The 26197-nt window shown below is 46.3% G+C and overlaps 2 protein-coding genes across 7 annotated transcripts; both read left to right on the forward strand.

The window, feature by feature from the left end:
• The first annotated feature begins 1216 nt into the window (after positions 1 to 1216).
• APOD (apolipoprotein D) lies at positions 1217 to 7046 on the forward strand. Its single transcript, XM_012575679.5, has 5 exons — positions 1217 to 1419; positions 2328 to 2481; positions 2738 to 2859; positions 4671 to 4759; positions 5876 to 7046. The coding sequence occupies exons 2-5, from the start codon at positions 2359 to 2361 to the stop codon at positions 6109 to 6111; spliced, it is 570 nt and encodes a 189-aa protein (XP_012431133.1). The 5' UTR covers positions 1217 to 1419; positions 2328 to 2358; the 3' UTR covers positions 6112 to 7046.
• Positions 7047 to 9610: 2564 nt separating this feature from the next.
• PPP1R2 (protein phosphatase 1 regulatory inhibitor subunit 2) lies at positions 9611 to 22273 on the forward strand. Of its 6 annotated transcripts, none has more exons than XR_003961808.4 (8): positions 9611 to 9827; positions 14289 to 14396; positions 14806 to 14883; positions 15172 to 15275; positions 16418 to 16597; positions 17802 to 18009; positions 19482 to 19531; positions 20822 to 22273. XR_003961808.4 is itself a non-coding variant. In XM_030279971.4 (7 exons), the coding sequence occupies exons 1-6, from the start codon at positions 9682 to 9684 to the stop codon at positions 19484 to 19486; spliced, it is 621 nt and encodes a 206-aa protein (XP_030135831.1). In that variant the 5' UTR covers positions 9612 to 9681; the 3' UTR covers positions 19487 to 19531; positions 20822 to 22273. The 6 variants fall into 6 exon arrangements, 2 of the variants coding, with proteins under 2 accessions (XP_030135830.4, XP_030135831.1); XR_012057329.1 differs by lacking the exon at positions 9611 to 9827 and adding an exon at positions 10161 to 10289 and having other exon boundaries at positions 20822 to 21186; XR_003961810.4 differs by lacking the exon at positions 17802 to 18009 and having other exon boundaries at positions 9612 to 9827; positions 16418 to 16626.
• The last annotated feature ends 3924 nt before the right edge of the window (positions 22274 to 26197 follow it).

Below are 26197 nucleotides of genomic sequence, written 5' to 3' on the forward strand. Positions count from 1 at the left end.
TCTCTGCAGGATGTGGGCAGCTGAGCTCAGGAGAACTGCTTGCTGGTGTGCAGTGCGTGGGGAATCCCACCAGAGCACTGCAGCATGGCAGCACTTGTACCATTCAGGTCAGGGTCTGTCCAGGGATTTCCTGACTTCTAACCTGTTTGTATTGCAAGAGATGCAGGTGAATGTGGGGCTTGCAGAAAGTCTGCAGGATATCTCTGACTTAGACATGGGCAGCCAGAGCAGCCCCATCAGGGACATGGGGGGCTGCCCAAGCACTAATGAGCTGTATGGAGGCAGGGAGAGCCCTGCATGATCCACTACCCTGTGCCAGGCGCTGGGGCAGACCACGGACCGTGTGCTCGCCTGGGCCATTCACCCCCAGCTGGTGCTGCTGGCTCTGGATGAGCCTGGCACAGCTCTGGCAGTCATTGAGGTCCTAGGACACACCTTGGCTGTGCTGTGTTTTGGGACACACCTCGGCTGCACAGCCCTGGAAGGGGACAGGACTGAGCTATCTGTGGCTCTTGGGGTGGCATTTGGGCAGTCAGGAGCTCGTGTGTGTGTGCATGTGTGAGTAAGGCATGCAGGACAGCATGTAAAAACACACCTGGAGAGAGAAAGTCTCAACAGAGATTAGATTAAAATGTAATTAAACACAAAGAGCTTCCTGTCAATTACTTAACTCTTCTTGCATAACTTTTGGGACCCGCTGCCTTCACACATGGCTGCTCTGCTGTCAAAGGCATTTGCTGGGCACCTGTTGGAAAAAGTGCCAGGTCAGCAGGGAATTAATTGCACCAGCATCTTTCCTTACAATAGGGTTTAAAAGTCTGGAAGAAAACTGCTGAAAGGTCTTACAGCTCCTCAGACAAACCTGTGACACACTGCTTCATGCTCCTCATGTACTCGCAGCAAATGACTGTGGTGGGGACAAGGACATTGCAGTGGCCGGGAGGATCTCCAGGGCTCAAGCAGGAGGCAGAGGAGGCTGCATGTCCCCCCTTGGAGCATGGCCATGGCTGCTGCTGGACCAGAGGATGGGATGGGAGCTGCTGCTGTCCCCAGCCCCTCTCAAAGGCTGTGGCATTTCTGTCCTTTCCCTGCCACTTGCACCCACCCCGGCTTTAGCGAGTGGCTGTGAGTCAGAGAGCTCTGCAGCTGCAGGCCATGCCCAGACACGTGGGGTGCCTTTGTTTGCCTGGCTGAGCAGCCAAGTTGCAGCCCATCTCCAGCTTCGTACCAGCTGCAGATCTAAGGCAGCTGACTGGCCTGCCAAAAAACCTAAACACATTGAGGACCAGGGAGTGGCTTGTGCCAGAGCTGAATAATGATGATCCCAGCACACTTATAAAGAGAAGCAGAGAGCTCACCACAGGGCTGTTCCTTGCCGCCCTGGTCCTCTGCGGAGCATCACTGCACCTCGTCACCAAGGTATGTCTGGAGATTCAAAATGGGGATTATCTGTGCCTACAGCTGGAGACAGACTGGGCTTTTCTTCTTACTTTGGGAAAATGTTACCACTACTCCTGTGGAGGAGCTTCCAGCCAGGGAAGCAGAGCAGCCCAGTGCTGCAGGGTCTGTGCGTGCCAACCTGCCCCAAGCTGAGCCCGCAGCATGTGGGCAGCATTCTGGCTCCAGCAACTGTTTGGGTGTGAGCAGCACAGCTCCTGCTTCTGCTCTGCAGGAAAACCTGTCCTTTCCCTCCTCACCCCATGCTTTTGGGGGTCTGTTCATATTGTATTTGGTGCTGATTTGAATCTGTACTTCCCCATCTTGCAGTGCTGTGTATATCCTGGCATACAAAGACCCCTCCAGAGGCAGCTGCGTGGTCTCTCCCACTCTGTTGCAGTGTCAGGCAGCCCTGGCTTACCTGGGGATGTCCCTCCTGCCGTGCAGGTGTACAGTGCTCATGTCCCTGTCCCAGGGCTCCAGATCTCTGCTGGCTCTGAAGTATGCTCCTTGTGCTCCATCATTTTAAAGCAAACATCCTGCATTTCCCCTTGCCTCAGCTTTGGACAAACAATGATGCTCCTGTGGGTCCTTGGACATTTATCACCCCTGCATCTTGCTAGGTGTCACATGTGGGTGATGAGTACAAGAGTTCTCACCAGGCATTGCCTGGCTTTTTGTGAGGCTGCTGGACACAGCCTGAGCACAGGCAGGGCTTAAGGCTGTTGTGGGCTTGGGACTTTCTTGGCACTCCTCTAATGATTCTTTCCTCCTTGCTGTGCCCCTGAGGTGCCCTGCTGCATGTCCTATCCCTCATGCTGCATTTCACACAAAGGGATTGTGTGGGGTCTCCAGGGAGGCCCCAGCTCAGCTGTTTTCCTTCTGCCCAGGTCCATTTCCCGCCTGCATCCCAGTGCAGCCATGCTGGGCCCCGCAGTGCGGCTCTCGGTCCTGCTCAGCCTCTTCAGCATTGGGAAAGGCCAGATGTTTCATATGGGACCATGCCCAGATCCATCAGTTCAAGAAGAATTCGATATCAACAAGGTGTGAAAAGTTTTCTAAAAATCTCGTAGGGTGTAGCTAGCTCAGCTAAGTGGGCATGGGACTGACAGCAAACTGCCTGGATGCAGGGGGTGGTGGCAGGTCTTGTCACACCTTGTGCCACAGCTGCCAGTGTGGGTCTGCAGCTCTGCTCACCCCCCAGCCCCTAAAGGGCAAAAACTGTGCTGACAGAGGAGCCAGGCTGCTCTGCCTCAGCTCACTCATGTTAAAAACATCTCTTTAAACTTTCTTCTGTCAGTATTTGGGGAAATGGTACGAGATAGAGAAGCTGCCCTCAACTTTTGAGAAAGGAAGCTGCATCCAGGCAAATTACTCATTGAAGGAGAACGGGAAGTTCAAGGTGGTCAACAAGGAGATGCTGTAAGTGTTTGTGTTCGGGCCGTGTCCTCACTGTGGCAGTGGCACTCCTGTCACCTCTCTTGCTGTCCTTGGTGCTCATTTTTCTCTAAATAGACTGAGTCTGGGGCTGAGGGTGCTGGGGGAGGCAGCCTGTGGCTGCAGTAGCTCTGCTGAGAGATGTGGGTCTCTGATTCCTGCCAGTGACCTGCGGATCACCAGGTCTCTGTCTCATTGTTCAAGGTGAGTGATAAGAAAATAGATCAAATGTACATGGTGACCTCAGCATAAAATAGCCTGGATATCCCCCCGACTGGCTTGTCAGCCCCAGAGACGGCTGAGAAGCTGGATGCCCTGGTGCTGTTCTGGGGGTATCATGGGGCTGGTTATGGGATGGCAGCTACCACCTTGTGCCCCTGTATGCTCAGAAGTGCCTGTGCCCTGGGCTCCTCTCAGCTCCAGTGTAAAGAGACGCAAGAAAAAGGGGAAGGGAAGGCAAAGCACATGAGTAATTTTTACTTAAATATTTGTCAGCCTATTTCTGGAGAATTTACCTTGCACAGGTAGTAACTGCTATGCAAGGGGATTGGAAATCATTGTCAGTTTAAATCAGTGGTGAAGGGAATGTTTTTCCCTTTATTAGCGAATTAGGATAGTTTGCAATTGTCCTGAGTCCTCCTGGATTTTTACACAGAAAGGTGCAGGTATTAATTAATCTTATTCCATCACCAGTCTGTGCTGCTGTGGGCTGCTGCTGTGAGGGGCTGAATGGATGAGAGGGAGCGAGCAGTGAATGCAGCGCTGTCCCCTGTGCTCCTGGCATGGCATGGGGACTTTGTTCTGGCTCACAATAACAGCAGCACAGGAACACATCCCTTGTGTCCAGAGCAGAGCAGCATCCCTGCCGTTCACAGAGTGCCCAGTGCTGTCTCAGCAGCTCCACTGCTCGGGCTGTGCCTGGCAAACAGCTGGACATTCATTTGTGCCTGCATTAATCTGTGAGAGATCCATCCAGTCATTGCTGTCACTACTGCAGCAGCTCAGGACCCTGAAATATTAGGGATATTTTGGGTGTGCATGGCTCCAGCATCAGCCCCTTGACTTCTGCTGCTGGCAGCATTTGCCTCTGCCTCCTTGGCTGTTCCTGTTTTGAAGGGAAATGTGAAACTTTCCTGCCTGATAGGCAGCATCCAGGTCTTGAGGCATCTGTGCGAAAATGCTGTTAGGATCTGGGCAGCTCAAGTCCTGGGGCTTGCTGCCAGCAGGGCAGTGCTCTGAATGAGCAGCCAAAGAAACCTTGGCTCACCACACAGGTACAGGTAATTTGCGTGCAGAGGAATGTGCAGTGACCTGGAAAAAAACCCAGGTGATTAAACAGAAGTGAACACGTGCCTTCCACAACTACCAGGAGCTAAGCTGCTCCCTGGCACATCCAAGATCATGGATGGGATCCTCCCATCCTCCCATGCTGGGTTCCTCCCACCCAGTGCAGAGCAGTCTTGCTCTCTTTCCTCTCTGTCATTGTCACCCTGGAACCAAAGGACATCCAGCTGGCAGGGGCACTTGGAGAGAGGAAGCCTGGGATGCTGGGGTGGTTTAACCTGAGAGACCATCTACCCAGCTGCACCTGGCCCAGGGCCTGCTGTGCCCTGAGTCTGCTGAAAACATCCTCAGGGATTCTGGGATTTACTAGGACCTATTTCAGCCCACCTCTTGACAGGTAGTTGTGTCAGGAGGGATGACTTAGTGGAAGTGAAAAAAAATAAAAATAAATAAAGAAAAGAGATCTCCCACTTCCCTGACTTTATTTCTCACCTTTGTCATTCTCCCCTTAGTGCCAATGGCAAAATCAATGAAGCTGAAGGAGAACTGATGCACATGGACGTGAAGCAGCCGGCCAAGCTGGGCGTCCGCTTTAACTGGTGTAAGTGTGCTGGGAAGTTGCTCACGGCAGGGCTGTGCTCTGAGCATTGGGCCGTGGCACCGGGGTCAGAAACTGCAAAGCAACGGGTGGAGCTCCCCATGTGACTTCAGCACAGCAGCAAAGGGCTAAAATAGATGTTGTGACCAGCAGGCAGTAGTTTGGTGACACTGATATGCCATTTACAGCAACAGCCCCCTCAGTGGTGGAGAACTCTTCACCAGCTGATCTCAAAGCAAGAACGATCAGCAGCCTTGCTGTCCCTCAGGTCATGTCACAGATGGGGACAGGGAGGTGGGGAGGTGGGAAAGGCAGCCTCACAGTGCTGCAAGAGCCAAGAATAAGCCTGTTTCTCTGCACACCATGGTACAGCTATTTGCCCACGCTGCCTCTACGTACAAGTGGCTTTTAATAACCATTAATAATACGGTTTTGTTAGCTTGTTCCCTCTCTTGTCACTCTAACACTCAACAGGGGCCTGCTGAGGTGCTGTGCCACACTGCACAGCACTTTCCTCTGTCTGCAATTTCTGAGCTCTCTTTTGCAGAGGGGTTATTTGGAGAAATGGGTGGAGGAGGGGTAGATGCAAAGGAAGTACAAGACTGTTCCATGAGCACAGCCAGACTTAATTCTGTGCTGCTACAGCATCACTGGCAGCCATTTCACCTGCAGCATGTGCAGCCCCAGCCACCTTCACTGGGTGCAAGCCCCAGAGAGCAGCTCTGGGCTCAGCTGGCTCCCCAAGCCAGGGCTCCCCATGGCACTGGGTGGTGGTCTGTGCTCCTCCTATCACCGGTGCCAGCTCCCAGCACTACAGCTCCTTCCTGGCAGCCAGCACCCCCACACTGGTGAGGCTGGGCTGGCTTTCATCAGCCCAGGAGAGCCATTCAGGTCATAGTTTTCCAGAAAGACCTCCATAGTCAGGGCTTTGTGTCTTTCCCAAGTTTTTATGGGCAGGACAAGGAGTCCTGGTAGGCTTTTATAAATTACAGCTGCCTGTACTGACCACAAGTATGCAGCAGCCAAAGTGGGAACAGTCCCAGCAACTGTGGCTGGGGTGCTGCAGAGCTGTCCAGAGCTGGTTACACACGGCAATCACGGTGCCCTCCTCTCTCCTAGTCATGCCTGCTGCCCCTTACTGGGTCATCTCCACTGACTATGAAAATTACTCCCTGGTTTACTCCTGCACTAACATCCTCTGGCTCTTCCACATGGACTATGCCTGGATTCTGTCAAGAGCTCCTGACATGCACCCAGAAACCGTGGAGCACCTGAAGAGTGTTCTCGAGTCCTACAAGATCAGCACTGAGAAAATGATGCCCACTGATCAAGCCAACTGCCCCGCTGAGATGTAACTCCTGGCATGCAGTGACACACCACCAGACCAGGGATAAACTTTGTTGCTTGCTTTATTATCCATTAGAATTTCTCTGTGTACCTGAGAAATTTAATAACAATAGTTTCCTCTTTGCTAACAGTAGTCTGCCAGCCCAGAGGTACTCCTTGCTGTCATTCCCCGTGTCGCTTTTCCCCCTCTTTTTGTCTTGCTCTGACTTTTGCAGCACAACTGACTGAGTCAGTGCTAATGGGTGAAAGAAAGAAACCCTGAAGTGTAGACCTGAAACTCTGCTCTTGCTGTGAGTCCTCCAGTGCATGCATGGGAAAGGGTATGAGTTGTGATGTGCAAGTATTGGTCCTGGGGAAAAATTGTTCATTACACAGCCCCATGTTCACTTCCAAAGTTTGTCTTGATGCTTCTGGGCCTGCCAGGAATCTACAGTGTCTGAGCTACACTGTGGGCACTGCCTTAGCAGCAGCAACATCCAAACATGGCAGGTCAGTCCTGCAGCCTGGGAACTGAGGCTGGGGGTCTTGAAAGTTTTCCAATGCAGGGCTGTAGGCATGTGTTGCTGCTAAGTCAGCAGACCTCCTTGCTAGAAATCAGATTTTGCCCTTTTAAATCTAAAAATATCCAGAGATTCAGCATCACTCCGGCCCCAATGTCTATATGTGTCCTTCTCTTGCCTCTAATCAGACTGGTTCTGCCCTCCCAAGAGGCCAGCTCTGGCTGTACTTGTAAGCAGACATAAAGAGTCGGGGCTGCTCCCTTGTTCTGTCTTCCAGAGGCTTTTCCCTGAACACCAGCAGGCTCTGCCTGACCTCCTGCCCACTGCTGTCGCACGTGCCAAGTGCCTGCTGGCGCTGCATCTGCCCTGGCAGGTGTTCAGCAGGCACCACGACAACTCTGCTTGAATAGCATTCCTGCAAGTCATTAAAAATGAAATAAAAATACCTGCTTCAGGCCTTTTGTACCTTTCCAGCTGCACAGCTTTTGCCAGCAGGCTGGGGGCTCTGTGTGGGGCCTGCCCCTGCTCTGAGGCCGCAGCACAGCCGCAGCAGGGTTGTATTGAACATGACAGCCACGGCTGAAGGGAAATGGAGTTCCAGGAGCTTGGAACTCTTTCCAGCTCTCCAGGGTTGGATGTATGGGCACCCCCCATCGTCTGGGCCCTGCCAGCAAATTTGTGTTGTGGCTTTGGCTGACAGTGACCCTCACCTCCTGCTGCCTTTACTGACATGCAGAAATAATGACATGGATGTAGAATGCTGTAAATCTGCAGGAAACATTCTGCACTTATTTTGGTGGGATCCTGGTGGTGTGGGTGTGCTGCAGAGCACTTTCTTGCCCTGGGAGAGCTACAGGAGCTGAGTAGGAAGCCAGTATATCACTAATCTTTACTAGTCAGAGGAGGCCAGGATGGGAGGGACCAGAAACAACTGCCATGTTTAAATCATTATCCCTTTAAACTTTCAAATCCTAATGCCACAGTTCCTGTGACACAGAATTAAACACCCCACCCAATTTTTCAGGCTATAAGGATGGTGGACACGCCAGGATACAAACAACTGCATGGTTGTTCCCAAGTGTGTCAGCTTCTGGGTGTAATCATTTCATCACTGCTCCATCGGGTTCCTATTTTCCTTCTCACATGGATGGTGCTGCTGTGGCCCCCATTCTGTGTGATGCAAGCCCATGGCACAGACCACCATGCCCTGAGGGTGGGAACCTGCAGCCCCATCGGGTGGGCAAGCACTGCCCTGGATCTGGCTGGGAACTGGGATCTCCAGGTGTGGCAGAGAAATGGGAATGTTTCACTCAGAGACCAACCCCTGCCATGCCTGGGCCCTCTGGAGACCACACTGGCTCCTGCATTGTGCCACAGAGACCGTGACAAGTCTGGGCTGCTCTGGCAAACACGTTGCAGGGACACGGATAGAGGGATAGAGGGTCAAGATGGTACAAAAGAAAAGGTGTCATGTCCACATGGCAGCACAGAGAACTCAGGGACACCAGCAGAGCTGCAGCCTGCCCTGCACGTGCCAGCAGGTGTACCCAGCACAGCAGCACACACGTGGGACACCTGCACATGCAAAACCCCGAGTGTGGGTGGGAGTGCCAAACAGGCAGAAGCCCACACGGTTCCAGGAGCTCCTGGATGTGCAGCCCCCAGCAGGGCAGCACACACCTCCCGTGTGCGGGCCCGTGCGTGGGCTCTGTGCTCACACCAGAGCTCTGTGTCCGTGTGTCCTCATCGAACTACGTATGGGTCTGAATGGGAGATGCCAAGAAGATGGAACCAGGCTCTTCTCAGTAGTGCCAACCACCAGGATGAGAGGCAATAGGCAGCAACTGACGCACAGGAAATTTCACCTGAATATGAGGAAGAACTTTACTGTGGGGGTGATGGAGCACTAGAACAGATTGCCCAGAGAGGCTGTGAAGTTTCCATCACTGGACACATTCAAGAACAATCTGGACACGATCCTGTGCAATGTGACCCCTTCTGACCTGACTGATTCCGTGATTCTGTGTCCGTGTGCCCTCGTGTCCCTATATCTCTGTGCCTGTGTCCCCCTGTGTCACTGAGTCCCTGTGTCCATGTATCTGTGTCCATGTCCCTGCCATGTCCATGTGTCCCTCTATCCCTGTGTCCGTGTCCCTGCCGTGACCGTGTGTCTATTTATCCCTCTATCCGTGTCCCTGCCGTGTGCGTGTGTCCATCTATCCCTGTGTCCATGTCCCTGCCGTGACTGTGTGTCCCTCTATCCCGGTGTCCGTGTGTCCATCTCTCCCTCTATCCCAGTGTCTGTGTGTCCATCTCTCCCTCTATCCCGGTGTCCATCTCTCCCTCTATCCCTGTGTCCATCTCTCCCTCTATCCCGGTGTCCATCTCTCCCTCTATCCCAGTGTCCGTGTGTCCATCTCTCCCTCTATCTCGGTGTCCATCTCTCCCTCTATCCCGGTGTCCGTGTGTCCATCTCTCCCTCTATCTCGGTGTCCATCTCTCCCTCTATCCCGGTGTCCGTGTGTCCATCTCTCCCTCTATCCCGGTGTCCATCTCTCCCTCTATCCCGGTGTCCATCTCTCCCTCTATCCCGGTGTCCGTGTGTCCATCTCTCCCTCTATCCCGGTGTCCATCTCTCCCTCTATCCCGGTGTCCATCTCTCCCTCTATCCCGGTGTCCGTGTGTCCATCTCTCCCTCTATCCCGGTGTCCATCTCTCCCTCTATCCCGGTGTCCGTGTGTCCATCTCTCCCTCTATCCCGGTGTCCATCTCTCCCTCTATCCCGGTGTCCATCTCTCCCTCTATCCCGGTGTCCGTGTGTCCATCTCTCCCTCTATCCCGGTGTCCATCTCTCCCTCTATCCCGGTGTCCATCTCTCCCTCTATCCCGGTGTCCGTGCCCGTGCCGCGCTCCCCGCGCGCGCAGAGCGCCCCCTGGCGGTCGCGCAGGCGCACGGCAGCGGGGGGCGCTGTCGGTCCGCCGGCCGCCAGGGGGCGCAGGCGCGCGGGCTGCGGCGGCGGCGCGGGGCGGGCCCGGCCGGGGCGGCGGCGGCGGCGGAACCGGGAGGGCGGCGCGGCCATGGAGGAGCCGTCGGTACCGGACGCCTCGGCGGCGGGGCGGGGGCCCATCAAGGGCATCCTGAAGAAGAGCGGCAGCAAGGCTTCGTCGGGAGCGGCCGTGGGAGCGCGACAGCCCAGCCAAGCGTGCGACGAGGACGATCACGGGTGAGGCCCCGGTGGTGGTGGGCAGCGGCGGCCGGTCCCCTCAGGGCCCCGCTCCGGCCCGTCCCCTCAGGGCCCCGCTCCGGCCGTGCCGCTCCTTGGAGGGGTCCGCGGAGCGGGAGCAGCCGGGCGGTGTCTCCCGCTGGGGCTGCCGCTGCGCCCCGTGCCCGGGGGATGCTGCGGGCGGGGCGGGGTCCGGGCCGTGTCCCCCGTGCGGCGGCGGCCGGAGCTCGGCTCCGCTCGGCGGGGCGGGCCCGGGCCCGGCGGGGGCAGCTTCTGCCGGGGGGGTGCACCTGAGCGGGGCCGGGAGCGCTGCATGAGGCCGGCGGGAGCTGTCGCCGTGGCTCCTGTCGAGGAGTGGCGGTCACCTGCTGAGTGTGGCAGCTCACAAAGGGTTTCACCGATGCTACGAGGATAGTTCACAGTTTGGGAAATGCGCTTGATTTATTCTCAGCCTTCTCATAGGTAGCTCATTTCTTGTAATCTAAAGCATGTCTCTGGAGAAGGGACCTCTCCAGGGTTGAAACATAATCAAGATGTATTCTCGGTTGGGCAGGATCCATCTGTAAAAATCTCACACTTGAGAATGCGCACCGCCCTTGAGGTTATTTAAATGACATTAAAATCTTGGCCGAGTTAGTCCAGACATGCCAGAAGTGGTCTTCAGCTGGCCAGCACCTGTCCTTGATGGTTAAGAATCCTACACTTTTCCTGATGCACCCAGCATGTGCTGCCTGCCGTTGCTCTGATTCTCCATCAAGTTATGATGAGCAAGGTTTGACCTGAACTCAGTGTTTACAAATTTGCTTTCGACAGTTTTCTCTTTTTGGTACCTTATTCAGTATTGCAAGGAGAGAAATAAAATAGTCATGCTGGTCAGTATTTTAATTATTATGGTAATACTCCTTTCATCTTTGCCTAGTTAAGTCATGAATGTAGTCTAAAGTCAGCAAGGTAAGAAAGAAGAGCTTTTGGGTTGCAGTGTTGCATGTGTTAGCTGCTCCTGCTTTCCAGAGAAAAAATTTAACTGAATGAATGAGATGGTGTTTTTGAAACCGGCAAGTGTAAGTAGCAATATGTTACACAAATGTGATTTTTTTAGTTTTCCTTTTCTTAAGTTCTAATATTATGTAGCTTGATGTGTTTAGCACCACACCAGACATAAATTACAATTGACTGTTGGTAGCCTGTGTTTAATTTTCTACAGTTTCTTTTGTATCATATTGAAACATGAATAGAAATTGGAGTATGAAGTTATGAAAGTATGGTATATTGGTTGTTGCACACAGTAATTTCCTGGGAAGCAGTTAGTGGGCTAGAGTCCAGCTTCTATTTCCTGCTTACCATTGTGAGCCAATAAAGTCAGATGAATTCTGAAATTGCCTTGCAAGTTGAAAGATACTGGCTAAACTTGGCAGGCTGCATTAGAAAATTTCCTGGAAAGATCAGTACAGGGAATATAAAGCTGGTTTCTGTGCAGGTATTATTTTTGGTTGGCAATGTATCGATATATCAGTGTTTTTTCTGATTTCAACTAAAGAATTTTGGTTTTAGAAGAATGATATAGCACAGTTGTGATTTTCCTTTGAGACTGAAGAGTAGTTAATAAATTCAGGTATCTGTTTTCTTAATTCTTCTGCTTATTTCTAATACTGAAATTGAGGTCTGCAGATCCTTAAAAATATCTGTAGATGAAAGAGCTCATTGTGTCGGCTATCAGTCTTTTAAAGCACGATGTTCAGTAGAGCTCTCATGTACTTGCATCATTACTGACCTTGTGCTGCTGTTAGTGATGGTAACATTGTTTGGAAAATTTCCTTCATGAAAATATGATAAGAAGGAAGCTCGAGAGATTGGGATACCACTGGAACTGCATCCTGAGGGCTGAGATCGTGGTTTTATGGCAGATGTGTTCCTGGCATACACACTGGGGTACGAGCCTGTGAGCGAGTGGATGTGGTATTTTACAAAGCAATTATGGAAGTGTGTTTGTGCACAAGCAGCTGTGTTGGAAGAGGTGAGTCTGCTACGGCAGGAGCAAGGCAGGTGTGAGAGGTGTTCCTTGGCTGTTACTGCTGCTGAAACTTCTTGCTTGTCCACACCACCTGGTGTGATGTCAGGTGAAGTTATTGTATATTTTTAAAGATGTGAGAACATACAAATGAGCACTTATGAGATTTTTCAAATCTCATTTTCCTAAGGAAGATTAGATTTCCTATTTCTGTATCTGAAGGGGTGTGAGGATGCATTTCCCTGTGATGGTCCTAAGCCATGTCATTAGTGTTGTGCTTTGCAGGCATGCCTAAGCATGCAAAACTAGAAACAAAGAGGAGAGGTGTGGGTTTTCAGAGCACTTAGTCATTCTCCTGTGAGGGCTTTTTACAAGCAGGGGTGAAATTACATGGTTGTCTCTTTGCCACTAATGACTTTTTTTCCCCCCCCAGGCTGACTTTAAGTTGTACTTTGGGAGGTGTTCCACAGCCAAGGCTTTTAGTGTTGGAATCTGAGTTTAAAAAAACAAGTGTGAAAAACAAAGCCACTAAAAACTTGTTCAGTCTTTTATTTATGACTCACCGACTTGCTCAGTGTGGGCTGTCTGATTTCCAGCACAGTGCATGCCAAAGGGATTGTTCCAAGATTGCCAGTATTATTATTAGGTGGAGTTGTGGGCCTGGGCTATAAACCTGGATGTGCTCTGGGCAAGTGAACACAAGGCATGTGAAGGGAATCTCTCCCATCTGTTCTATTTCCTTGTCAGCTGAGCTCTGTCCCTTTACAGCAGCTGTGTACCCTATGTACCATTGACTAAGTGCTCTGGCTGGTAAAATTCCTCACTGAGCATCTTGTCATGGAGGAACTTCAGGCTGTGTTAAACTGGGTAAACTGGGGATTTTTTGGACTCCTAACCAGACAGTTTTGAATGAGCGGCATTCCTAGACCGGAGCTCTTGCTTTGTCATCACGAAGCTCATGACTCCCTGCCCTGCCAGAGCCACGATCTGACTCACGAGTTGTCCGCTTATGCTGCAGTCCTTGTGTTTGCACAAAATGATTAAATGGACCTGAAGCTTCAAACATGAGACCTTGGCACTGGGTACTGTGTGCTGAGGGGATTAAGATCATTCAATTTGTATTAATTTCTGGAGTATAAGTCTGTGGCATGTAGGATTCAGCATCAACCCCCACATCTATTTTTTTTCTTTTTAGTTTTTTTCCCCCCACACTGTATTATGCAGTGATGCTGTAAATATAGAATGTAGTTAGTGCTTGGAATTTTGCTTTATCAAGTTTGTTTTACAGATGTTATTCTGTCTTAAGAGCACTGGTGTTATTGAGATTGAATATATCTTTCAGATCTGTTATTGGAGCAGTCTTAGTTTAAACAAGAGCAGTTAAATTGAAGTCTTCCAGCCAACTGCCCCTTCCCACCCCTCAAAAAACCCCAACAACCACCCCAAACCAAACAAAAACCCCCACGAAACCCACAAAGTCCTTTAATGTTTGCTTCCTTAACTAATAATTTACAAGAAGAATATATTAATTAGTCAAATTTTTGTATTATTCTGAAATTAAATTTATTGGCTTAATCTAAGGGAAAGACCACCTTATATGAAGTTTGCAATAACCTTTTTAGAGAAAATATGGAACATAGTGGTTTGTATTGATTAAATATTTTTTGTGGCTTTTAGATCAGGGGAAGAATGGCTCTTTCTCTGGCCCCAAGGCAGTTGCTTTTCTTGTGGCTTATGTATTTTGTCAGTGAGCAGTCAGTGTGGGTGAGCTTTAGTTTCTTCAAATATACATAAAATGGTACATTTTTCTGGTTGACTAAGAAAATTCTAGATAATGGAGCATCACTGGTGCCTGTCTGTTTAAGATGTGAAACTCCCTCGGCTTAATTATAGCAGTGACTCACTTGGCTTATTATTCCAATTTTGGATGTCAAAAGCAGTATTAATAATCACCTTGTTCTATGCTACTGATTTCACTGCAGGAGGGGATATGCTGGTTGCTATTGTTTTAGCAACAGTTTTGCTAATAAACGTTCCAGCTCCTTCAGCAGAGGTGAACTGAAAGGCATTGGGTTCTGGTGAAGTCTTGTGGATTGTAATAAGGAGAAGAATTCTCTTTTTACAAGTTAACTGTAAAATCAAATAGTTCACAAGATAGTCATTGAACAAGACCAGGGGTCTCTGAATTATATTAATATGTTTATAGATAATTGACTTTGTTTACCTATTGTGACTTGTTAGGGAAATTAAGTTGCAATGAAAATTTGTTATGACTTCAGTATGTACAGAGCAGTATTTAATAGTCATACTTTGAACATGTCTGTGTCATAAGGATATTTTTTGTGCTTAGTATGTAGTAAAGATCAGATGATGTTTTAAAAATTCCTTCTCTGGTAAAGCAGAACTAATTGTTTTAGAATATAAGAAAATTTTATTTTCTTTTCTTATTTCAGTAAAAAATCACAGAAGTGGGATGAAATGAACATCATAGCTACATACCACCCTCCAGGCAAAGATTATGGCTTGATGAAAATTGATGAGCCAAGTACTCCTTACCACAGGTACGCTTGCTGAAGTGTTGGTCTGTGTGCTGCCAGTGGAATTGTGGGTTTAGAGCAAAGTTTACTTTGTGGGTGATGTAGTATTACTGTGCAGGCCTGCTGGGTGTATGCAACATACTCAGATCTACAAAGCTTCTAAATAAGGAGAACAGTCAGAAAGGACAAAGTGTGAAGGACAAGGTTTAGAAGGTTTGTTCTAGCAGGCTTTAGCCTTTGAATGGAATAAGGAAGTCTGACTTCTATTGATTTTATTTTTTTCAGTACTAGAATATAATGTCATATCAATATTTAAAGTTGATTTGTAAAGCTTTTAAAGCATTAAAGGAGTCTTTTAATTGAGTGTTGTAAGGTTTTGACTGTTTTCTTGAGCAAATGACTAAAAGCAGCTACTTTTTGTTTGCCCTCCAAGCATGGTAGGAGAAGATGATGAGGATGCAGTGAGTGATTCAGAATACGAGCCCTTAAAAGCAGATGTATTGAGTAAAAAGTAAGTATTGTAATTATAAAAACTAACTAAATGTGAAGAAAATATGCTCTTTCCTGGGGTAGATGTTCTTTATGGAAAGCTGTTCCTGTATTTTTGCTATTGTCAAATGAAGTGGTTTTCAGTGTTTGATAGTGCTGCTTGTAATTCAGACTTCTTGCACATTGTTACTACATACAAATATGGCAAAATAATGAACAAAGCTGTTTGTATGAGTATTCTGAAATGTCATGTATTTTAAATAGTGAAAAACTTGCTGTTTCAGTATTTTGTATTGCATGATTTATGTAGACTGGCAGCTGCAGCTGAAGGTAGAGGACCCAAGGTTATAGCAAGGCAAGAAGAAAGCAGTGAGGAGGAGGACGAGGATGAAGAATTAACACCTGAAGAACGGGGTAGGCAAAGTTATTTTCTTTCTTTTGTTTAGACTCTTTTCCTACAAATAGTCTCAGGTTTTCTGTAAGAAGTATTTGCGAAGAAGAAATACTTTCAGAAAAATGTTATTATTTGAAAAAAGAGATAAATAGTGTTTGAACAAATACACTGCTTTTTTCTAGTCAGAATGTTTGGTTTGGGATTTATAAACATATAAACAGGAATTCGCTGTTGTTGGCTGCCTCCCTGTATACAAGCTTAAAGTATGGGAATTCCTCTAAGACACCTTAGGGTTCTGGTTTGGGGTTGAAGGACTAGTTCTTCATCTGTACATATTTCAGGTAGACTTAATTCAATGAGTACAACTACAAATAAAATGCTGCTAATTGCTTGCAAATGATGCTTCTGTTGTTCTCAATGCAACTGGTAGATGGATGTAACAGGAAGACTGCAGTTATTCCAAAGCAAATAGCATCTTTAACAGCAATGTTGTTTCATGTTGACTTGGACTAGAACATTTGGACGGAACAGTGAAACAACAATACTTCTAAGGTTTCAGGCTTGTATTATCTAGCTGGTGCTTCTCAAATTTCCTGGCCTTAACTTTGAGTGTGAAACCATGCTATACTACAGGAAGGAAATGAACAAAGTGTTGGGGCTGGCAGTAAGCAAAATTTACTTGAATTATAATGCATTACTGCTGGATATGCTAATGTTTAATATATGGAGCAGAGCTGGCTTCAGGCCATGGGGAAAGTGGAAAATATTTTCTTCTACATGTGGTAAATATATCTCTCATAACTGACCTTTGGTGGCTAGCCAGGAGTCAAACCACACATCTGCAAAAGTTCATCTTCTATCCCAGCAGTATGTCTCAATTTGTCCTTGAGTTTACTTAGAAACAAGGCTTGTGAAACTTCGGAGTTTTGTGTACTTTTACCAGATGCTTCTTGTGGTTCAGACTTACTCTTAGTTTCAAACAGGTTCTTATAAAAGTGCTTCTGAGATTCCAATTACTATCCTTTTTGTAAGTCAGACTCGTTTTAAAAGAACACTCCACTTCTTGAAGACAATAATTTTTATTCAGTGAGTTTGTCTTGAAAGAAGATATGTTGATTTTTTTTAAGGGAAGGATCAACTATTTCCATTTGTTTGCCCACAGAGAAAAAGAAACAGTTTGAAATGAAGAGAAAAATGCACTATAATGAAGGAAGAAACATCAAACTGGCAAGGCAGCTCATTGCAAAAGAACTACATGGTGAAGAAGAGGAAGATGATGAGGATGAAGAGATGCGTGATGCTGCAGATGTAGAAACAATGAGTACAGAACCTACTGAACACGGTGAGCTACTGATGAATTAAAAAGCACCTGTAAGTACTGGTGGCCTTCTGAGCTGTTGGGAAGTGAACATACTCGAGTATGATGATTAGAAGGAGTCCAGTATGTATGTAACACTCAATGAGTACTGTTGCACTCTGTCTGTGATAGGTAGACTTGTAACATGGAACAAAAACTCAGTGTTGATAAACAGCATGTAGGCTTTTGTTTGTTGTGGCATAACAGAAAACCAAATATTTCCGCTTCTTACAATTTCCCCAAAATAGCTGACTTTGGGTAGTGAAGTTGCCAGCATCCTTTTTAAAGGAGGAGCTGTCTTGTACTGAACACTTTAATGGCCACATGGGAGAGCCTGGCTTTTTGTTGTGGGTCATTTCCCATTCTGCTCCAAATCCATCCTGTAGCCAGCAATGGGAGATTACCATCAATGTTTCCTCCCTGTTGAGAAAACTGTATTTATCTTGCTGAGGAAAAACACTGTAATGTAAAACTGCTGCTAAGTCTTCAATACAGACTTGTCCTTGAGCAGAAATGTTCATTGCTATAGTATGAGATAAGACTCTGGGATAACTTTGCTTTTTAGTGCAGCTACTGGAAGAAAGTCTGGGATGTTTAAGTGGGAGCTGTTGCTGTCTCTTCATAGGAAACTCCTAAAACTATAGAGGCTGACACCTTCTCTTTCATCTTTAAACTTCTTTCTGGGTGAAAAGTCTTAGACTTCTGTGGTGGTATTCTGGTGAATAATTACAGTTCACTCCCCACCTCTTTATGTAACAGCACTTTGAATAAATTTTTGACATAAACAAACTACACATCGTTGCTCATGAGACTGGTGGCAGTGAAGTCTGTAAGCCTTGTTCATCTGTGGTTGGCAAAGCTATGAGATACTAGCATGGTCTGCAGACTTGGGAAGATGCTGCATGGGTTTAACTTAGTTCACATCTGCTTTTCACAACTATGTGAACTAGGAACTCATCTAAAATTCATTTAAATCCCACTCAATAAAAAGGTGATTTGCAAAGTTGCGTGTTTAAGTTCTGTGGATTGCACCTTTTCGTCCTGTTATTTACTACAGGAGGACTAATTCCTTCACAATTGCTTTGAAAGGGTCACTTGGTACGTGTCTGAGACCCATTACTGGACTGACTTTATCCAGTAACTGAACATAGGCCTTATAATGGCTATTTACTAGAACTTCACTCTCCAGGGGAAAGGAGGGCTGCAGTAGCCAACCGTATGAGCCTTCTGCATAGCCTGAAGCTGCCAGCTCTCTGCACTCTGCTGTAAAACAGAGGCAACCTCGCTCCCCAGCTGCATTCGCCAGTGGAAAGAAGGCAGACCTTTGCAGCATTTTTCCATCTCTATTGTTGAAGTCCATTCCACCTTCCTCATAACCAGCTTCAGAGCCACAACTGGTAATTATCAATTTTAGACTGCTCATGGCTAATAGATTCCATAGGTGTAACTTGTCTGCCAGTGTAGCAACCTGTTAACTAACTGGTTCACCTCCACACCATAGCATATAGAAATGCTTTCCATTAAGCTGATGTAGTTCTCAATTCTTCACTTTTCTATCATTCTGCTTAAACCTTCATGTTCTGTTATCTCCCAATCTCTGTATCAGCTGTCACAGCCTTTAATCCCTGTCCTTGATCAGTTCTTCTGAGGTTAAGCACTGGTCTCACTTTTGGAGCAGGTGGTGAGTTGAATGCCCTCAGATGGATAATGAGACAGCGTTGGGCAAAGGATGATGAGATACGAACAAAAATGTTAATAAACCAGTCTTCTGTCACTGCCCACATTTTAAGAAATTCCTACATTGAGATGAGAAATGTTCAGCACGCAGCTATGTTAATGTCAAAGTTTTTCTAAATAACTTTTTTGAGATTACGTTATTTATTGCTCTCTCATCTGTATTCTGAGGACACAGAAAAATCTCCTTATTCATAAGTGTTAATTGGAGCTACAGAAGGTTTCTCAAATAGATGGCTTTAACACTTGCTACTTGGGGTTTTTGGTCATTGTATTTTTGGTCATGCTGTGTTTTTGGTTACATTAAGCACTTGAGTATTTAAAAATTAGGCTGTTTCCTTCATGGAAGGAATTCAAAATCCTATTAATATGTTCCTGAGAACAGTATATGGAAAGATTATTCACCTGGATAACTTTCAAAGAGCTCTTTGACTTGAAACTGTATTTTAAAGTGCTTTTGTCTAGAGCAGAAAAGGGAGGGTTTCCTTACTCTTGTACTGGGTGATACAGGAGTTGATTTTTGCAATGGCTTGTTTTGGCATCAAACTGACTAACAGCCCTGATGCTTGCTTTTAACTTCAATGAAAATGTCCTGGGTTTTCTGCATGTTGTATTCTAGCTATATTTTTATAAATTCTTCCATTTGACTTGAGTTCTTGGGTAGTTGTGGAGATCATGACATGATGTGGCTGCCACTCAACTATTATGCCAGTCAGTCTATGTGAGTGAGAGGTGCCATGAAATGTTATTTTATTCCAATGGAGTAACATGACTTCTGTAGTATTGATGATTGTTGCAGGTAAAGATGTGACATAACAGACATTTCTTAGTGGCCTGTTGTGACTCTGGGGGTTCCACTGGCTCCTGGGTTGTTTTTCAGCCAATTTGAGAATCTCTTCTCACTTGGAATTTTTTCTATCCATGAAGATCCCTTAAAGATTCTGTGCTTCTCTTACCTGATACTTCTTTTTACTCTCTAATTCAGTCTGCTTTGTATTTGAGTAAAACTAACAGTACACTTCTAATCTCTACAGTCTGCTTTCAAAGAAGGGGCTAAAGACTTAGGGCAGGTTGAAGGATGCTCCTGTCAGATACCACCAGGTCCACTAATACAAGTTGCACTTCTTGGTTACAGACTGAGATTTCTTGCTGATAAAATGAAGATGGCCAGTCCAATCAGTGATGGTGAGAACTCTGTATATTTTTGCTCCTCTTTCCATTGTGGCTACCAGGTGTTTTAAATGGATGGATCATTCCTTTCTTGCCTCAAGTAGCCATGTTGTGTGGATTCCAGCAGCCAAGCTTTTTTGTGGAAAAGAAAGTATAAGTTGTAGTAGACTGCATATGGCAGGGGGGTTGGAGCTGAATGTCCTGTAAGATTCCTTCTAACACAAACCATTCTATGATTCTACATTTACTTGCTTCAGCATTTCACCTTCTCTGGGTACTTGCTGTTTATGACTCCATGAATAACATAAATAGACTTTGCCAGCAGAAGTGACCTTTGTTTCTCTCCATAAAAACTTTCCCTTTAGAAATTCTCTTTGAAATCACTGAAGGAAATATTCCTGATGTAGGTAAATTTAAGCATGGTGATTTCAGTGCAGACCCGTCTTTTGCTACACAAAAGTATCAGCCAGAGGGTGTTGCCTATAGCAGTTCAATTGACAAGAAGTAAGACTATTGTTCTCTTCCTCTGGTTCATTTAGCTGCATTGCTCTAGTAACCCCGCTCAGACGGCACCCAGTAGCTGAGCTGTCACTGACTGGGTGTGCCCTTTGGCCTTTGGTAGATACAGAATGTATTGTGTTTTCTTAAGCAGGGCAAGCATCACCCTAAAGATGAAATAAGTGAGAGGGCTGGGAGCACACAGCAATCAGCTCTGCTGGTTAACTGAGTTGTTTGCTTGTTAAACTGCACGTTACCAAATCTAACTCATGCCCAAGCCTAACTGACTTTTAAAAAAGAATATTGTCCTTTAAATGAGGTATTCTTTGATCAGCACTGAGGAGAAGTTTCCTCTGATTTATTGCAGTGCTTTTGCTCAAAAGCATGAGTTAACAACTTCCTGAAAACACATTACTGTACTCCTTCATAAACTTGGGGTTCTTTTATTTCAAGTGCCTCATCTGGAACTGAAATTTGACCTGGGAAGTACTGTGCTTGCTGGTGTTTCAGGAACCTCATGCATTAGTTCTAAACACCTGAGTTAAATCCTCCCAATTCTGGGGGAATGAGCATGCAGTGCTTGGTGTGCTCAACAGGGTGTTGGCCATCATTTAGGACATGAGGGTCTAATAACTGTTTTAGACGTTTCTGCACTCTACAACTAAAAGCTTATACATTGCTAAGATGGGTTGGCAAACATTATCTTTGGAGAAGCAAAGATGGTTTCAGGAGGATAGTTGTGTGTGTTGTGAAAATATTGAACAGATGTGAAGAATTATCTGTTTTTTTGTAATCTTTCTTATGCAGCACATGTTACTCGTGACCAGCTGGAAAGTGGAGCACACAGCATAGAAGAAATCTGTCCAGAACTGTAACTGCTTGTCAAAGACACAAATATAAACATCGCTTCATGATTTTTGCAATTAAGGCTCTTAAGTGTTAAGAAGCATATCGGTTACAATGTTGTATTGCCAAGAATGTTAATTTTAGATTTGTCCATTAGGCAGAAAGCACTGTCTAATTGATTTATTCTTGTGCCTAGTATTTCATGGAGAATACTGCTTCATAATTTGTTCAACCAGAATGGCATTCCCTGTATGTATAGCACTGATTATCTTGCGTGATGTACTGTTGCTCTTGCTTTGAAGCACTCACTATCTTTTGGTTTTACACTATTTATTTGAGTGTTCTAGATGTGGTGTCTCATATGGAAAGTTTTGGGATTCAAGAGCCAAACGGTACAGCAAATATCAGATTGACATGTAAGCTATTTATCAGATATGTTAAGCAGTTTAAAAAGGGATTATTCAAGTCCTACAAGTTTGATTTTTTTTTTTGTAAAGTATTGACCTGTTAATCTAGATTTCAGTATGTTTTTGCCTGCACTTTCCCAGTCTTTAGAACAAGAGCTGTGCTATTTCTTAAGAGCGGTGTTTGGAATTGGTTGTTAGTTTCTGACTAAAGCAGTACTAACATCTGGTGGAGGGAGTGTTTTTACACTGGAAATGGCTAACTTGAACTTTGCAGTTAACTGTCATAACCTCTTCCATCAGGACTGGTTGTTTTGTGGAGCTCTCTCTGGCTTATTGTGAGACCGTGCAAGTTCCTTCCAGCTTTTCTCTTAAATCACATCCACTGTTACTCTTCTGGCTCTTGTTTCAAACATTTGGTTCTTTCCAGTTGCATGAACAGTGTTTGTGCTGTTAGCACCTGAGGAAAAACACCCAGCCACGAGGAAATATAAAGCAGGACTGAAGATGTGCTGAGCCTAGGCTCTGGCTGTTCTTTATTAAAGATAACTGCTGTTGATTTACTCTTTTGGGGTTGGCAACTTCCATACTGAAAACCATTGGTCTAAATCTTCCTGTGTCCATTGCAACTTACAACAACTGCTTTTGTAAAATGAAGGCTTTTTTGAAGCTCGAAGGGAAACTACCTAATTCAAATACTTGTTTACAGTGTGGTTGTATAGCTGTAAAGAGGGATTCTGCACCTCCAAATTGCTGTAAAAACTTCCCACTGGGTGGAATTTGACTGGTGAATGTTCCAGTATTCAGAGTAGTTCCTGGGTTTTATTATACAAACGAAGTACACACTTAAGCTTTAGCTTGGTTATGAAATACAGTGTATATCTTAATTTTGATCTGAATTTGATATGTTGCAAAAATCCATATAATTATATGGATCTATTTTAAAACGTCTTTTTCTCCACTGTATATGTGAAGTTTGAATAAAGGAATGAAAGTTATTTTACAGTTACATGCATTCTCAAGTGTGAGCTTTCCTGGAGTCCCAGAGAAATTGAGAGTGAATAAGGCAATAGGATGCTGTCCTTTGAAAGATTTTTACAGGAATGATTCATCAGACTGGACGCATTGCCAAAGATACCTGTGAATTATGCTGTGTTTTGTAGGGTGCCTTTCCCAACTATCTCCTCTCCTTAGTAGGGTGGTCAGTTTTGGGTTAGTTAATCTTCTAAGGTCCTGAATTGAGATTAATAGGGTCTTTTCACAAGAAAGAACTGAACTCTTGATTCTGGCCAGTGTGGTGATGCTAGTTTTTCAACATGCTGAGTGCTATTACTTCTTGTATCAAATGTGGTCACTTCCATGGAGTAAACAGTGGCAAAGGGTAAGCATTTAGATACTTCGACTCATCAAGTCACGTACTGTAGCTTTCAATTTGGCTCCTAAGAATAGGATTTCAAAACTTTGTTTGTACCTTTTATAAACCAGCTTGCAGTGTTCAGAGTGTTGGCCTTTGTGCACTGAGCTGTATTTCAGACTGAGCAGCTGCTGGCCTGGCCTGCCCCATCTGGGCACTGAAATCCTGCTGAGAGCATGGCAGTGCTCGGCAAAGCTGTGTCGCTGTCAGCCTGAGCATGGACGAGGTGAGCAGTGTGTGCAGGTTACAGGGATGTGAGCTGTGGAACATAGCGCTTGTGCTTTGTGCTAAGTACCCATGGGTACTTCATACCTGCAATTAAGGTAGAATCCAGCAGCAGCAGCTCTTACCCGAGCTAATGTCCTGCCCTCCTTACTCCCCGCTTTCTTGCGTCCAAGGCCATTTGGTGCTCAGCAGGGCTCCTTTGTATTTTACAAGGTCTAGAAAGCATTTTGTTTAACAAACAAACTTCGCTAACTTCTAATAAAGACCTTTCCTGTAATGGCTTCCAAAATCCTAGATGAAATGAGTATGCAGCTTTGAGGGAGGTACAGAAATGCATGAAGACAGTTTTAAATTAACCACATAATGTATACTAGGTCCCTTCATTACTCAGGTGATTTTGAGCTGCTTGGGTGATCTCCATTTTTCTGTGCCACCAAGCACCTAAATTCCAAGTTTGATGCTATTTTGAAACTTGATTTAGTTCGGGGCTTTTTTAAAGGCTTTGTTCTCTGCATTTTCCTCAGTGCTCGCAGAAATTCTGTTCACAGTGCTTCTCTGTCTTCCTCAGCAGAAGTGCAAGCCAATGTCCCTACCACTGCTTCTAAGTGAAAGGCTGGTTCACTTTGCTTACACCTTGATGCATTTTAAAAGCTAAGTCATGCAAGTTTTACATTGCAGTAGCTCCAGATGTTCCATACAGCTTTTTTTACAAAAGGGATATTCGATTTCCCTCTGCTTGAGAAATATCAAGAGTTCCCTGCTGAATGGGGACAAGAGAAGAAATGTGCTTTCTCTTTTTACATTTGATGAGGACTTAGCTAGCTTGCATATGGTAAATACTCATGTACGATACAGAGTGGTGTAAAGAGGAAACAAACACAGTACTTATGTGGACAGTGAGCTCCACAGTACCATAATTGTGAATCTTCTTGCAAAGGTTTAAGTCCTCAAGCTGCATCCTGTTTAGAGAAGGCATTTTCAATATGCTTCCAGTAGGAAGATCACTTACAAATAAGAGCCTTAACTCATGTGTATAGATTTTTTTTTTCTGTCTATAGCTTCTTTCCCACCAACTTGTACAACTCATGGAAACTGCAGATACTTTTTCCACAGCTAACTCTCTCATGTGAAATTTGTATATCTTACCAGAACTCTTTGTTTCTGTAACATGCTTTTTTGTGGTATTATGATGCCACCTCACAAATGTAATTATTGTTTGAAACCAGTGTTAAGTGTCACAACATAAATAAAACCATTGTTTTCATTACTACCTTATGACACTAATACTAATCTAATGTTTGGCTTCTTGGAGCTCTTCAGAAGAAACTAGCAGCTAAAATTTGCAGGTGTGTTCATAGATAAATTCTTAAACCAATATTGTAATTTCCTCATGACTCTCATTTATTGTAACTTTGATGTAAATTGGTTTGTTCGCACAGATTTGCTGGCTTGCCTAGCAAATCTGAGGCCTAGATCTACCCTACCTGAGGGTAGATCTGGTAACCTAAGTCAGGAACTTAAGACAGCAGTACCTCAGAAAAGGCTGCATTTTTCAAGGTGTTTTTGTGTGTTGTAGGATTTAAGCACAACTGATCTGTCTCTTCATGGTCAACACTGAGTCATCACCCACTAGCATGGAGTAATGGCAAATGACTAACAGCAGCTACTTCTTAGGAAGTAAAACTTCCTCAAAACAGAGCTGGGCTCTTTTCAGTCGCATACTTCAGTTGAAAAGTGGATTTGACAACATAAATGCAGCTTCAATGACACAAATATTAACATGCTGTTTTTCCTGAGTGGGTGTGACTTGAATGCCTAATCAAAATAGTGGTAGTTTGGCTAGTTTTGGTGAGGGACAGGTCACAAAAATATACAGTTACATCCATGTAACTTGTAGTTTGGTTCTGACATTTCACGAGTCTTGTAAGAAAAAACCTGACATTCTAAATTACAACTGAACCAAGTGTCCCTCAGTAAAGGTACAGCAGGCATCCAGCTTCTTGGGAAGAAGTTATATGTTCCCCTCCTTTCACGTTGACTGTTTCTCATTGTAGCATTGAAAGGAAGTGGGGGTGAGAGAATGGGAAAAATATGAAAAACCAAAAGAGCTAAAACAAGAGGCAAAACTCAGTGGAGATGCTGGCGTGAGGGAGGGTGTGAAAGCTGCAGGGGATTTGTGGGCTCGCTGGAAGCAGGTATGGCAGCTCGTCAGACTCTGGGAGGAGGCAAGAGTGAACATCATCTACTTCGGTCAGCTTCTCAAGCACCGTCCCTGTGACTGCTTCATTTTTGACAAGTTTAACTTGGATAGCAACTTTTGCTTCTCTGTTGCTCCTTTTGAAGAGGAGTGGGGATGGCTGGTGCTCCTGTCTGTCCGTTTTACATCTGGGAACATTAAGCAGCACCTAACTGGTTAGAGATCTTTTCCTCTCTTCTCTTAAACGATCAGAAGTCTACAATGTTCTGCTGTCCTTCACTGCAACCTGGAGACTGCAACGTGGTCCTGTTCACTCTGTATCACTCCACTTCAAAATATGATCCGCTCTAGCTCAGAGTATTCTCGGACAAAGGTTCCGTAAGAAACCCAAGCATGCACGCTTGATAGTCCTTGACAGGAAAACCTGCGGTTTGCGTTTCTCCTTCAGAGACTCCTTTGAGTCTCCCCCCCCCCCAGTTATTTCCTCTGTCTAAAAGTGACTCACGCTGGCGAGCGGACTGAGCGGGAGCGTTCCTGCCGCTGCAGGCACCCCCAGCAGGGCCGTGCGCGGCTCGCCGGGGCCGGGGGGCGGAGCCGGCTGACCGAGGCCGCTCTCCACCCGGTACAGCAGCTCCGGGGCCCGCCCGGGACTTCCCGCGCGTCTCACCCCCGAGGGAGCGATCCCCCCGTTTAATGAGGAGCTGTAATTAAAAAAAACAAACAAGCAGGTCCCGACAACCGGCGGCACACGGCCCGCCCCGCCCCAGGCAGCGTCAGGCGGCGAACGCCGGGCCGGGCTGTGGCGGGGCATCCGCGGCCATGGCGCTGCCGCTTGGCGCGGCCGCCTGCTCATTGGCGGCCCTGGCTGTCGCTCTGAGCACGCCGGGGCGGGAGCAATCGCTGCGCTGCCGGCGGTTGGCTGCTTCTTCCGAGCGGCCACGCTCATTGGGCGCTCTGCCTACTGAGCCCGCCCCTCTGGCGTTGTGATTGGTCGGCGCGCCCCCCGCTCTCGCGGGCGGTCGCTGCTGGCTGCCCGGGCCGTCAGTCGCGCCCGGGCGGGGCGGGCACAGGGCGCTGCGGCCGCCGCCCCTGCCCCG

Source organism: Taeniopygia guttata, chromosome 9, assembly GCF_048771995.1.
Source record: "Taeniopygia guttata chromosome 9, bTaeGut7.mat, whole genome shotgun sequence".
NCBI classification, from domain to species: domain Eukaryota; kingdom Metazoa; phylum Chordata; class Aves; order Passeriformes; family Estrildidae; genus Taeniopygia; species Taeniopygia guttata.